Here is a 13,066-nt window from a genome sequence, read left to right as displayed (position 1 = left end):
ATATGGATCTGCCCGCAAGAACATGTATTTATTTATATATGTCTCTCTCCGAGCATTTGTGTGCATGAAAGTTAAATAACTTTGAAAATTTATGGACATTTATGGTCAAAATGTACCCATCCCATTCAGTGACAATCTTTCTTAATAGCCAACTGAGGAAAATCTCATACCGGCAGTTTCTTCCCAAAATTTCTTCCCGAGTATATTCTGTCAGCTCAAGAAAGCTATCAGATGCAAATATCTGCAAAACATAGCACCAGATTGAGCCAGTCTTTTGGGAACAATAGGAAACACACAAGAATCAAATGCAAGTCAAATGTATCACAATAAAAATTGTAATTCATGATAAATGAAGACATTAAAATCCAACAATTAAAGTGAAGTTCATATGGATGTAATCATGTAAGTGACCACATGAAAAGCAGATATATAATATAGATCCTTCGACAAATAAAAGAATTTTAGTTTCTATAGGTCAAACAGATCTTGCACCCATATGCGCAAGTAGAACTTCAAAAAGACAGGTGCACCAGATTATTGCATGCTTGTGGACAAAGGGAAATGGATAGGAATAGTAATGGCTCAGGTCCAATACAGGTTCTGGTAAAACTGCTACCGACCCTTGAATGTAGCCCTGATCCAAAGGGCATGATATGGGAGAAGTTCAATAAAATTTTCAAAAAACTAAAGGCAACTAAGATTAAAATTTGAAAATAATTACAAAATAATTGAATTTTGTATAGAAAGTATGGAACTAAAGAACTTGGCATTGACCAGCAAAATGGCATGTCAAAATATAAAGTAATCTGGGAAAAGCCAGCCAAAATATGTATTCTAAACTCAAGTCTTACAATTGGGTTATCAGGAAGCCTAGGATCTGTAATCACAAAATTTTTTTCAATGCGTTCCAATGTTGTAGCTAAGTCAATTCCTTGGCGTACATCCCTTTCTCTTTCCACATGATCCCAGCTATCAGTTCGTTGCACATCTTTGGTCATCAACACCTCTGGCTCAATAATGGGCTCAGGAGTTTCTGCAAAGCCTAGAGACCTACGCTTTAACCTGAAATGATGGGGTTTCCATCTTGCATCAAATCATCTTGACAAAGGCAGCCAAAATAAAGAAACTAAAATATAAATTTACACATAAATAATTAACATAATAAGTTTATATTTATTTATCATGCAAAAAAGCTTACTAGAATATTTGTTGTCCTACTTAAGAATTTCAACACGTCCTATACTGATGCAAATGAAATTCCTGCCAGTGCACATGCCAAGAAGCACCAGAAGAAAGTAAATGGAGGCCTGCAAATGTCCACAAAGATTCCAGAAACTTTTGAAAAACCTGAGAGCGGGAAGCAATTCAATGAGATACTATAAATAGCAAGTTGGTCTTCAACTTAAATTCGGCAAGCTTGTAGACTAGGTGGACTATGATTCTAATGTATATGATTAAGATTAATAGTCAAGGTGTAAAGTATTGGTATCAAGGAGCGTATCAGAAAGCTGATTTTAAGATTGGAGAGACGGTAGATATGCTTCGACACGCATGGATATGCTTATGACACATGCAAAACTAGTTTTTTTAAGCATTGTACACTATAAATTAGCAATAAATAATGATATCCAACCCACGTCAAATTATCTGTGTCTACACATGATCTTCATTGGCAAGTGCAAATATCAAACCTACCTATAAGAAATAAGAAGCAATATAAGTAACAGGATTTGAAAAAGAAAAATCTATGTGATTCAAATCTTCTTAGCAAATGCAAATTTTTACTTGTTTAATCACTTCTCCTAAGTTGCTTTTGAGAGTAGATGGGATTCACTTAGGTTTGACAGTCTATGTATCGAGTGTAACGGCACCATATCAGTCTGTAGAGGTCCATGTTAGTCCATTTCAGATGATATAGTTCTGTGCACAAATATTTTCATGTGTCGGTTCTGTATCATATCAACATGGTCAATCTAGATACAGATCGAACCGATAAGGTTGATACATGTTGAGACATGACACCATGGTCTGATAAGGTTTACTTTGGTTGGTTTCTTTCTGGATATTGAATTCTGGTAAAAATTAGTCAAGAAAATGTGTTCCTCACATACTTGAATGGTTAAATTTCGGCTGAAAAATAAGTAGAAGTATCAGGTCTCTGAAAATTTGATTTGTAGCAAACTAATGAAGAAGGTGCTTCGAAGTAACAGAGTTAATTATGGGAGTCGGTATAGAAATTCCTTCTCTGTAGACTACAAAAATTTACAATAAATTCTCTCACAAGTTTTAAGTAATAGTGCAGATCTATCTGATCAAACTTTCAAAGAAAATCAAATAAAAGAGCAACAGGTAAAATATCATACATGGCATACAATGAACAGGGGAAGAGAATTGTAATTTCTTTCTTGTCCATAATTTATTTTATCCAGTCTTCATAATTAAAAAGCAACTTAAATAATAACTCACCCCAAGAAGGACATGCGCCCTGATTTCCGAGATTTCTTTCCATCATCTTGACAATAATCCTTTCTAAACACGTCACTTCTGGCATCCATTTGAGGAGTTTGTCCATCAGGTGTGCCTAGGGTCTCAGCTTCTGAAGATTTTGGAAGTAAATAATCAAGGTTAAAATTCTCTGGCTCCTCACGCTTGCCAATATTCTCATGATCTGTGTCTTTAATATGAGCTAGTGGGTGCTTCACAGTTTGGACAACCTCTGTGATGGAACCTAAGGCCTTCTCCTTCTGGCGTGCTGACATGCCATAACAAATCAAAGATCCAGATTATAGGCAAAGATAAGTGTATGTGGTCATTGTCAAAAGATTACATTTGATATGTGTTCTAACCATCGTAACGGATCAGTGACTTAGGCAAGCCATTTGGTCGCAAAGCCTTGTCATTCAGGCCTTCAGTGTATTTGCTAACCTCAACCTGCATCCTGCCGTAATAATTCAAGGGTTTTTAGCATTCCAGGAGAAAAAAATGAGTCATTATGCCTATCATATGAACAAAATCCACTTAACGAGGTTAATTCTTACTAGGAAAAAAAAATCAAATCATAATGGCAGAAATGCATTGAGACATGACCAGCCAAGGTAAACTCTAAAACAAGCCATCTTACTAAAAAGATAATGACTAGTTAGGCACCAAAGTTTCTGAACTAAATGAGAGTTACAGAGATTACCAAAAAAGAAAAATAAGAGTTAGATTGGTGACAGAAAAGAAGGGAAATATGGTTCTTGCAACGCGGAAACTGTTGAACATTGTAAGGTTGTTATCAAACGACAGCAAAGCTATGAAGGCATGTGAAGGAGTCTATTTCCCAATCGCTATAAATCAGAACATCTAATGATACCTCTGTAGCACTTAGAAATACAATGGATGCCACCGTACGAACTCCGCAATGCATAATTTGTCTTTCTCTCCAGTCATGTTTCTCAGAACCCATAAATTGGGTTCATCCATTCCCTCACATGGATGAAGGAGCCCACCATTATCAGCAATTTGTGCATTCGAAACCCTATGCCTCGGAAGACAAACTGGTTTATATGTCTGTAACTCCGAACTGCCAGTAATTATTCGGAACCCCATCTGTGGGTTCTCAGAAAAACTCCGCTCCCGGCCATTAGCCATCATCAGGGGTCGAGAAGAAATATAAGGTTATGGTTTTCCCCGATCCCGTGTTACGACTAGGAGGAAACCGTGGCAATCAAAAATAACAGAGATCGTAGGTGATTCTTCCGAGAGATTGCAGTTGGCATGGGAGTGAAAGAGTGATAAAACTCTTGACTCCAAGAGAGAGAGAGCGAGAGCCAATTGGTTCGGACAGATGAAATGAATAACTAAAACCCTAAACCAGCCGACCGTTATGGAATAGTGCTCAATCACGTGGGGGGATTCGATCTCTCGACTTCTTAACCCATTATGACGACTGGCGCCCCTCAATCACGTGGCGATCCTTTTACACCCGATATGTCTTGGTGCAAGTACACATTATCAAGAAGCGTTTTTCTTCAAAATATTATTTACACCAATATGAAATGCTACTGGACTCCTTGTGGTAAATAATATCCTTGTAATTTATGAATTTTTTAATATTTTTCTATACAAATTTTAGGTTGAACAAATGAAATCATTCAAAGGTTTTATTTGGTGTATCCATGTTTTTTACATTAACCTTGGTACCATAATGGAACCTTTGGCCGAAACCACCAAGAGGTATTTTAGGTAGTCAAATGTTAGTTTCGTTAATGATGTTTTATCTTACATATAAAAGGATTTTGTCTCTTCTATACCATGCATGATAACTTATTGTCATCACGAAATATTACACAAGTTTAGCCCACCATTTACAACATAAACTTAGCTATGTTTCCGTACAGCCTCTCATTGATGTATGTGTTGGCATGGTGAAAGACATTCCCTTACCTTTTAATACATATGTTATATTATCATTCATAATCACCTTGCAATTTCTGTCCAAAAAATTTTTGCAATGTACCAAGATGCTCTCACAATATGTGGGTATTTTTCAGGACAATAAATGATGGTTAGTGGCTTATATATAGTAGGGAAATTATGTACTTTGAAAAATATCCAATATTTTTTTGTCAACTAATAAGAAAATTCAATACATAGTGATGGCATATTGGCATTGCATATATTAAGCATATATAGAATTTATTTTGTCTTAACCATAGGTGAAGGGAGAATCCCTTTAGCCATGCTGATTTGTCTCCACCATGAGTTTAAAGAAAAAAACAAACAAACAAACAAAAAAACAGTGTTCTAGATCCTACATTGTTCATTATCTGATCATCTAAATTACTAAATATCAACATCTAAAAGAAAAATCCAGCTTTTATATTTCACAACAAAAGATTCCTTCAAGTAGTGAATAGTGATTGATTAAAGACTTCAGAAAGGTAGACCAGTTATTCTAAGGGTTGGGTTCTATTCACATCCTGACATAATTATCTATAGTCAGTAAAATAGAACAGAATGATAGCAGAAGACTGAATTGATCAAAATGGCTTACCCTATGAATTTGATAACCTTCCCAGTATCGTCTTTTATTGGTGTGATGGTGAGAAGATTCCAGAAAGGTGTGCCATTCTTCTTGTAATTCAAGAGTCTGCCGCTATAGCTTTTCCCATTTCTAATAACTTCTCTTATTTTCGCAACTTCGTTTTCATCAGTATCAGGTCCCTGAAGAAAGCGGCTGCAAGGAAAATGAAAAAGCTTAAAAATTGATCAAACAGTAACAGACTGAGATACAAAATCCACTTGCTCTTAAAACTAACAACTTGTCATGTAATGCTCAAGGAATTCTTCCATCCTTGGAAAAAGATCATCAAATCCATCTCATACTTCTACCACAAAACAAAGCATGAAGTCCACACAGAACCCATAATCATTGAGCAGTGGAAACCAAGTTTGATCTGGGAGATCTTCTCCAAATAAGCTTTTGGGACCTGTCATGGAATCTCCCACAAAGCTCCATCAGATAGATTACACAGAGAAGTTGAACATAAGTAATGGATTCTTTGCACCAATTAGAAATGCTATAAAGCAATATTTACCAGTTCCTTAGAAAATTTTGGAAGAAGGTAGGACTAACTGAAGTGAGCTTATGAAATCCATCTCATTCTTCTACCACAAGACAGAGCATAAAGTCCACACAGAACCCATAATCATTGAGCAGTGAAACTTAGTTTGGTCTGGGAGATATTCTCCAAATAAGCTTTTGGGAACTGTCATGGAATCTCCCATGAAGCTCCCTCAGATAGATTACACAGAGAAATCCCTTGTTATCTGTCGATTAGAAATGCTATAAAGAAATACTTACCAGTTCCTTCCAATGATTTCCTTGGTAGAATAACCAGTCATGCTGAAAAACCCAGCACTTGCATATACTATAGGACAGTCTGGTTTGGTGGCATCTGATACAACAAATGTCTGCTGTAGTGTAGCCAATGCATCCTTAAGCTCTTGTGAAACCCTCGGGAATTCCGAATCAGATCCAAATTCTTCAGATGACTTTGCATATTCTATGATTCTCTCTGCTGAATTTTTGCTTTTATCTCCAGATAACCTTAGTTCTACAGCTTTGGGATTGCCTGATCCTAACTCTGTTTTGACAACCAACCCCCATTCTGCAGCTCTTTCAGCCATGGAAGCACCAGTTAGAATCTGATTAGATTGATCATCCAAAGGCGTTCTACTTGCTTCACTTGACTCCGAAAAATCATTATCTGTCAGTGAACTTCTCTTTGTCTCTGCTTCAGCATCCTCTGTAATCTCATCTCTTTCAAATGCCATCCACTTACGAGCTGTTTCCCTGAAAGAGGCAACCCTTGTTTCTCCCTCGTGCTCCTGATCTGAACTTTGGCCTCCAACATCCATGGCTTTCACCTGGCTACCTAATAGATAAGAGAAGCCCTTAAATTATATTTTTTGGAGACAATTGAACTGGAATATATATGAAAATCTACAGGAATCACAGTTAAAAATCATCGATTCTGCTCAAATCAATGAATCCTTACAAGAAATCGTTAATGGTTGGGACAGAAGTAACAATCTTGTTCGAGTATTACATAAAAGAAGATCAAAAAGTGAATGAATCCTCACAGATTTCAATGTTTAGTGTTTGATGCTACTCGCTTCATTTGCATTCACAAATGCTTCAGAGGGAACAGAATCAATTGCTCCTTTTGTAAAGGTAAAACGAAGTTCTTCAAAAAGAAGATCTTGACGGCTTCGAACCTTCGATCATCTTGAAGCTTTCTGGTCTCTTGGTTAGATGTTTAATTTGATTACTAACTAAAATTTTCAAATTTGTGGGAAAGAAAGAAAGAAAGAAAACAGGTGCGGAGAGATAACGTTCTTTTAAGACTAAATAGACGTTCAACTGTCACCAAGAAAGTATGAAACCAAGTCGTGGTCCTCAGTTGATACACGTCAACATATACGAGCGACGTTGAGCCGTTGATCTCCATACTTTTTATCTTATTTTCTTCCATTGTGATATGAGATTTTTTTTTTTTTTCAATTTATAAAAGGAAATAAAAGAAGTCAAATTTTCTTAAGCCACTGTCAAGGAAATTTCTTGCATTTTTTTTCACCCAACATTTTTCTAAACATTCTTTATGTTTGGCGTTGTGTACATGGTCAGGTTGTGTGCACGGTCATGTATAGTGTGGTCCTCTTATTAATATTGTCAATTTCCGTGCATCTCTTGCCCTCATTTCTTTTTTTGTGAAAGATTTTTTCACTGATGGCAACGGGTTCACCGTGGTTAAGAAAAATTAGGTCTTTTTTTATATATTTTTTATAAGGAACACTTTTGAAAAAGCAAATAACAATCCAGTCAAATTTATTTGTCAACTCTTCACCCCTTAAGTTTGAGATTTCCTTCATTTTCATCTCAATAAAGGGAGTTCGTTAAACCACGAGGCTCTAGAGCCCAACACATATTTAGATGTAGATAATGAATGGTACATGTTTGGTTGAAGGTTTAATCAAATTGACCAAGTCTGTTAGTTTGAACAAACCCATCTGTCTAGTCGTACCATTTATTGTCCAATTCAAGAATATGTGTTCTATTGTTCTATATATGCTTTATTTTTTTACTCTTCTTTTAAATCCGTGTGAATATACTTAAAAAAAAAAAAATTTTTTTTTTTTGCTACTTTCTTCTTTTAATCAATTGAACTTAAATCATACAACCGTTTCATAAGTTCATTAGTACTTCCTTTACATGCACATGATGTGCACATCATTGCCACCTAACATTATCACTTGTCTCTGATCTTTAGCTCCCCCCCCAAAAAAAAAAAACCGCCAGTAAAGATGTTGTCCACGAGGGTAAAACTGTAAAAGAGTTGAAGGTGGTTTTTCTTCTTGGGCACACCCAGAGAGGAATCTCTGACTAAGCAACTTTGGCCCTTTCACATGATCGTAGTTGGCATCCATATTTTGTTTATAAATTGCACATATGTTCCTTAAGTCATGTGGAAAGTTTCAATCTAAAAGGCCAAAACTCTACATCATCACATTTGATCCAGATGTCAATTTTGATTGAAAGTTGGATAGTCGAAGAACAAAGTTCGTGATGAGCCCTTCGGTTTGGCTTAGAAATACTATAGATCACCAGCCACATCATTTCTCATTTATTTGATGAAAAATTGATATGTCTGCTTTATATTGCATTGATAATTGAAAATACTGAGGAACAATGACTAAAACACAACAAAATATACATTTACTTTTACTTTTTTCGCTAAAGAACAGAAATTTTATTAAAGAAGAGAAAAAGAAAGATACATCTCATGAAAGACACTACATTTTTACACTTAAAAAATTAAAACAAAAACACCACCATCATCATCATGTTTATGATCTTGTCCTTTTTTGTGGAGATATATGAAACCATCACCAATCATAATTTAATGGAGTGAGTTTTGTTGAGATGATGAAGTTCGATAGGTTGAACTAGCAAAGATAGGACATTGTTTCTGGTTTCACGGTCTTGAACCCCGAAGCCATCTTCATATTGGTAAAAAAAATGAGTCACTCGTGCAATGTTGTAGGTTAAATTAAGAAACATAGGAGGCAAATGAGATGAGTGGGAGATGCATTTTTCATTAATTTTCTTCCATGAGTTCACTATCATGCCTTTTATGTGCTCTCGAGCTATCTCCTCAGAAACTTTTGCTTCTCTCATGTAACATAGGATTGATGATGGAGCATCACCTCTTTCTAACTCCGCCTGTCAAAACACCCCATGTTCATATTACCAATATAATCCAAAATGCATAATTCATAAATCACTAGGGGTAGGAGGTGAGAAACAATCCTATAGAAAATCCGACATTATTGGTTTATTTGTCACACCAGATGATGATACTTTCAATGATTGAGAAATCAGAAGAATCATATCCATGTTGTTGACAATAGATTGTAAAACATAGAGAATCGAAATCAGCATTTTTCAAGTTCTAGTCTCTATTCAAATGCATGATCATCACTATTGGTTAGAGAATTCTTCCTACCCCAATAGGTACATTTTGGGCTACTCACATGGGGTGTTTAGTGCTCTTCACTGCTTTCAGTGAAAGTTGAATGGTTCTCATGCAACCCCGATATGACCCGATCCATGCAGTTGTGGGATCATTATTGGCCCGCGGGACTAGTCAGGCCAAAAGCTTGGATATCCATCGTTAGCGATAAAAAGAAAGAAAAAAAAATAGAGAATTCTTCCTACTCCACTGGAGAAGGAAAATATTAGTCACGAACTTTTGTAGAAAGAGAAATTACCGCTGAAGTCCCCAAGTCATTGCAAAGTCGAATGATCATGGATGGATAGTACACAAGATCCTGATCGGTCTCCTGGAAACCTACTTCTTCATCACTCATCACTTGGGTTAGAGCAAAATGTACATGAACTAGAAGGATGGCCCCTGAGGATGAGATCCATGCATTGTCTAGATACTCTTCTAAAGAGGGTGAGTATCCACTATTGTACCACTTCGCCTCCACCAATAATGCTTTACAAAAATCTGTCCACTGAGTCCAATCAAGATGATCAAACAATGGCTTTGGAATAAACAAGAACAAGAAGGGGAAAAAGGAAAATGAAAATGAAAAAAAATTAAAGAGCTAATGTACGTACCACTTTCTTAAGAGGGGTAATTATGTTTCTATTCGGGTCTTTCTGAACGCCACTGGAGATTTCATTAGTCGTTCCATAGAGTGCTAGAAAACATATCTTCATATAGTCTGGAAGATGCTCAATTTTCTTGTCATCCCACCTGGAGAAGGAAAATGGTTTGAAATATTCAGTAATAATTCAACAAACATTTAGTCTTCTAATTGGGACCTCTACGAAAGCCCTTATATTCATTACTGGGGTTGATAGCTGTGATATTTACTTCAAGGATTCATGATGCTAACCTGTCCACTGCATCGGTGAATTGCTCTAGTTCATCCAGTGAGCCATAAATATCATAAATATCATCATCAATTAGGATAATCAGATTAATGATTTTTGTCAGCCATTTTCTAAGAAAACCATATTGAGGCTCAAAAACTGTTCCCACTGCCCATAAGAAACACTCCACTAATCGATGCCTTGCAAAGCTCAAGGTCTCAGCAAGGCCCTCCTTCTTCCACCACCTACACCACATTAGAGAAAGAAAAACTTTTCATTAGATCGTATTTTATTTATTTATTTTTTTCCTAAAACCGGACTAATCTTTTGGCCTGATTAGTCCCACGGGTCCATGTTGACCCCACAACCGCATAGAGAGATCGTACTAGGGTTGAATGAGAGCTATTCAAATTTCACTGAAAGCAGTGAAGAATACCAAACACTCCTGTGTGAGTGGTCCGAAGGAGGTAAGAGGAGTTGAACTCAGTGCCACATGCTTCATGAGACGAAGGTTCCTCCCCAACTCGGCTACCCTTTGGGGTTAAGTTGTAGTTATTTCATCACAAACTAAGTTGTAGAGAAAATAAATTCATTATTGAAGAAACAAGGGAAAGAATCCTATACGTGGCATTAGAGACAGGTTATTAAGTTTGATGTGTGACCCTCCATCCAATGGTGAAAATTATTAGAACCATTAGTGCTAGAAAAGCTTTATCATGAATATCTATAAAGTGGTAAAAGTTGATACATTATGGGTATTGAAATGGATAAAATCTTTACCTGAAAAAAAAATGGATAAGATCCTCTCGAAATATAAGCTCATGGTTTCTATTGGAGGGGAATGGTTGTCACCAAATAGCTGCTGCCAATTGATAGTGGAAGTGTGGGACTAGTCACTAGTGGAACAAATGGTAGTGCAGCCTGTCTGTGGACCTGTCTTGCCCCGAAAGAAGTGGATTTTACACCTAACGGACTTTAGGGCCCGTCAAAGTAGGACTTCTAGGTTTGGGTTTGGTAAAGAAAGTTCGGTCTAGGACATCCAAGCTTGGACATAGGGACAAGCATCTTTTATTTGGACATGCAATACCCCATAACCGTGGTCCCCCTGGCCCTTTGTCGTCTGTCACTCTTGATAAACTTGATACATAATTCAATGAGGAGTCATGACATTTTATTGTTTTATTCTGAACAAGCAAGAGGAGCATACTCATGAGGTGGGACAAAATAGTATCATATATAGGAGAGTAACAAAGTTATTTCATTTAAGAGGGAGATAGATATAGCCAAGGAGGTGCTAGCATACCTTGCCTCATCAGCTCAAAGAACATTTTACCAATGTTTTAGGGAAAAGAACATGGTCATGTGAATCCTGTGCCGATGGGTTTAGGTTTTGGATTCAGCTCAGACTGACCATGTCCAACTGTCATGAGGTATGATCCGTTTTCTATCCCAACGATACCTACAGTTTCTATAGAAAGGCATATCTCGATCCATCTATAGAGATATGTATTGGTGAGTGCCCTTGGCTGGGTGCTTCTTCATTATAGTTTGAAATTCAAATTTATGGATATGTCTTTCACATCACCTTTTTCGCATGTGAAAATTTTTGAAGTGTCATAATAATCAAACTAATTTTGATCAGAAATAGATAACTAATTATTAAAAAGGAGGCTTAGCATACAAAAGGTCTTATGGCTTATTTAGTAATCAGGATAATTTTGATCAAACATAGATGCCTAATGATATAAAAAGGAAGGAGGTTAAGAACATGAAAGGTCTTATGGCTAATTTAGGCATATGTAATTTTTAAAAAACTGACAAGTCATGGATGCTCAATGATTTAAGAAGGAAGGAGGCTCAGCATAAAAGGGTCTTATCGCTAATATAGGCATTTGCATCAAATTTGTCAAATCCTATCCATATGCTCTTTGTAAGAATCTTTTAATTTGTTAAAAAAAATTAAAAAATCTAAGGTGTGTTTTGTTGGGACTCATGTAAAACTCACCTTAAAATAATAATAATAATAATAATAATAATAATAATAATAATAATAATAATAATAAAATCACCTTTAAAAGCTAATCATTAAGGAGAAAGTGCTCAAATCCTTATGAATCTTTACATCCAATTATTCATATCCGATATATGATTGAATAGTTTCATGTGGAGACCCAACAATCTTCTCTTAACACCAGAATTACCACACCCTGACTCAGCTACCATTTGTAGGGTGCCAAAATCATTATAAATCTTCATATAGGTATATTAACATCCGATGTAGGACCAAATGCTTTCACATGAACCCCCAACATGTTTTGTATAACTAATAATTATATGTATACAACTAAATAATTAAATAAACGGAATCAAGAACTTGTTTGGTCTCGTCAACACCTAATATGGAATAATCATGCTAACCATCATTCATCAAGAGATAGGTACTTATTACCCACTATCAATCATGGTTTTAAAATCGGATCAGACAAGATAGTATTGGCCTGACTGAATAGTTTTATGGGTGAAACATAATAAAATTTGATTTTTATTAAAAAATAAGGGGGTAAATCTGTCCGAGATGGTTTGATTATGACTGATTCAAATCGATATCGAAATAATATCAACCTAGACCAATTTTGAGTTTTAGAACCTTGTTACCAGTACCATATTTCCCATTAGAACTATCAATGCCATATTTTAAGGATATGTTTGGAACACAAGAAAATAGGAGGGGAAGAAAATGAAAAGAGAGAAGGTAACATAAACTAATCATTACCATCATTATTATTTTATTTTACGAGAAAAGTTTTCCGTCACCCCCATTACAAATGTGAAGTGACTTAATGTGACAATTCCCAACACAGTGGATAGTTGAGTTGCTTAGTTGTTCAAATGTCCTCTCAAGTTCGAATCATCCCCTTACTTTTGTAGTACTAGTTGACTCGTTGCTATTGATGTATTCCTAAGATCCCACTCCCCACCCCTTCCACATTTTCCACTCGGCCACTCTTTTGGGACATCATCCTAATGGCAAATGGGCCCTCAAAAAATATATATATATGATGTTTTATCGTAGGTCTTATCTTATTTCTAGACAAAAAATCTAGTGTGCGGATTCTTTTGCACAATCACTCACAT

At 36.1% G+C, this 13,066-nt stretch overlaps 2 protein-coding genes across 4 annotated transcripts in view; both read right to left on the bottom strand.

Moving 5' to 3' along the window:
- Positions 1 to 6,877, bottom strand: part of LOC122085034 (phototropin-2-like) — a 36,990-nt gene extending 30,113 nt beyond the window's left edge. The window contains exons 1-7 of one of the 3 annotated variants that reach the window (XR_006141992.1): positions 6,631 to 6,877; positions 5,849 to 6,422; positions 5,039 to 5,221; positions 2,847 to 2,938; positions 2,467 to 2,752; positions 852 to 1,062; positions 171 to 241 (exon numbers count right to left, since the gene is read on the bottom strand). Coding sequence is in view for 2 of the 3 variants with exons in the window: in XM_042653469.1 (XP_042509403.1) it covers positions 171 to 241; positions 852 to 1,062; positions 2,467 to 2,752; positions 2,847 to 2,938; positions 5,039 to 5,221; positions 5,849 to 6,405 (1,400 nt within the window). In the remaining variant the exon portion in view is untranslated. The remainder of the gene's footprint in view (positions 1 to 170; positions 242 to 851; positions 1,063 to 2,466; positions 2,753 to 2,846; positions 2,939 to 5,038; positions 5,222 to 5,848; positions 6,423 to 6,630) is intronic. The other 2 variants (XM_042653469.1, XM_042653470.1) reach the window with 2 other exon arrangements.
- A 1,402-nt stretch (positions 6,878 to 8,279) lies between these two features.
- On the bottom strand, positions 8,280 to 11,023 carry LOC122084919 (alpha-farnesene synthase-like). The gene is made up of 5 exons (XM_042653338.1): positions 11,019 to 11,023; positions 9,955 to 10,176; positions 9,674 to 9,812; positions 9,319 to 9,567; positions 8,280 to 8,770 (listed from the first exon to the last, which is right to left on the bottom strand). Exons 1-5 carry the CDS (start codon positions 11,021 to 11,023, stop codon positions 8,441 to 8,443), a joined length of 945 nt encoding a protein of 314 aa, XP_042509272.1. The 3' UTR covers positions 8,280 to 8,440.
- Positions 11,024 to 13,066: the final 2,043 nt, after the last annotated feature.

Source organism: Macadamia integrifolia, chromosome 7 (genome assembly GCF_013358625.1).
Source record: "Macadamia integrifolia cultivar HAES 741 chromosome 7, SCU_Mint_v3, whole genome shotgun sequence".
Taxonomy (NCBI): domain Eukaryota; kingdom Viridiplantae; phylum Streptophyta; class Magnoliopsida; order Proteales; family Proteaceae; genus Macadamia; species Macadamia integrifolia.
This window is presented reverse-complemented; position numbering and strand designations above follow the sequence as displayed.

Coding starts and splice junctions, on each gene's coding strand:
- LOC122084919 (XM_042653338.1), bottom strand. Junction 9,568..9,673: donor TTACCCCTCTTAAGAAAGTG/GTACGTACATTA, acceptor GATTGGACTCAG/TGGACAGATTTTTGTAAAGC. Junction 8,771..9,318: donor ATGACTTGGGGACTTCAGCG/GTAATTTCTCTT, acceptor GTGTTTTGACAG/GCGGAGTTAGAAAGAGGTGA.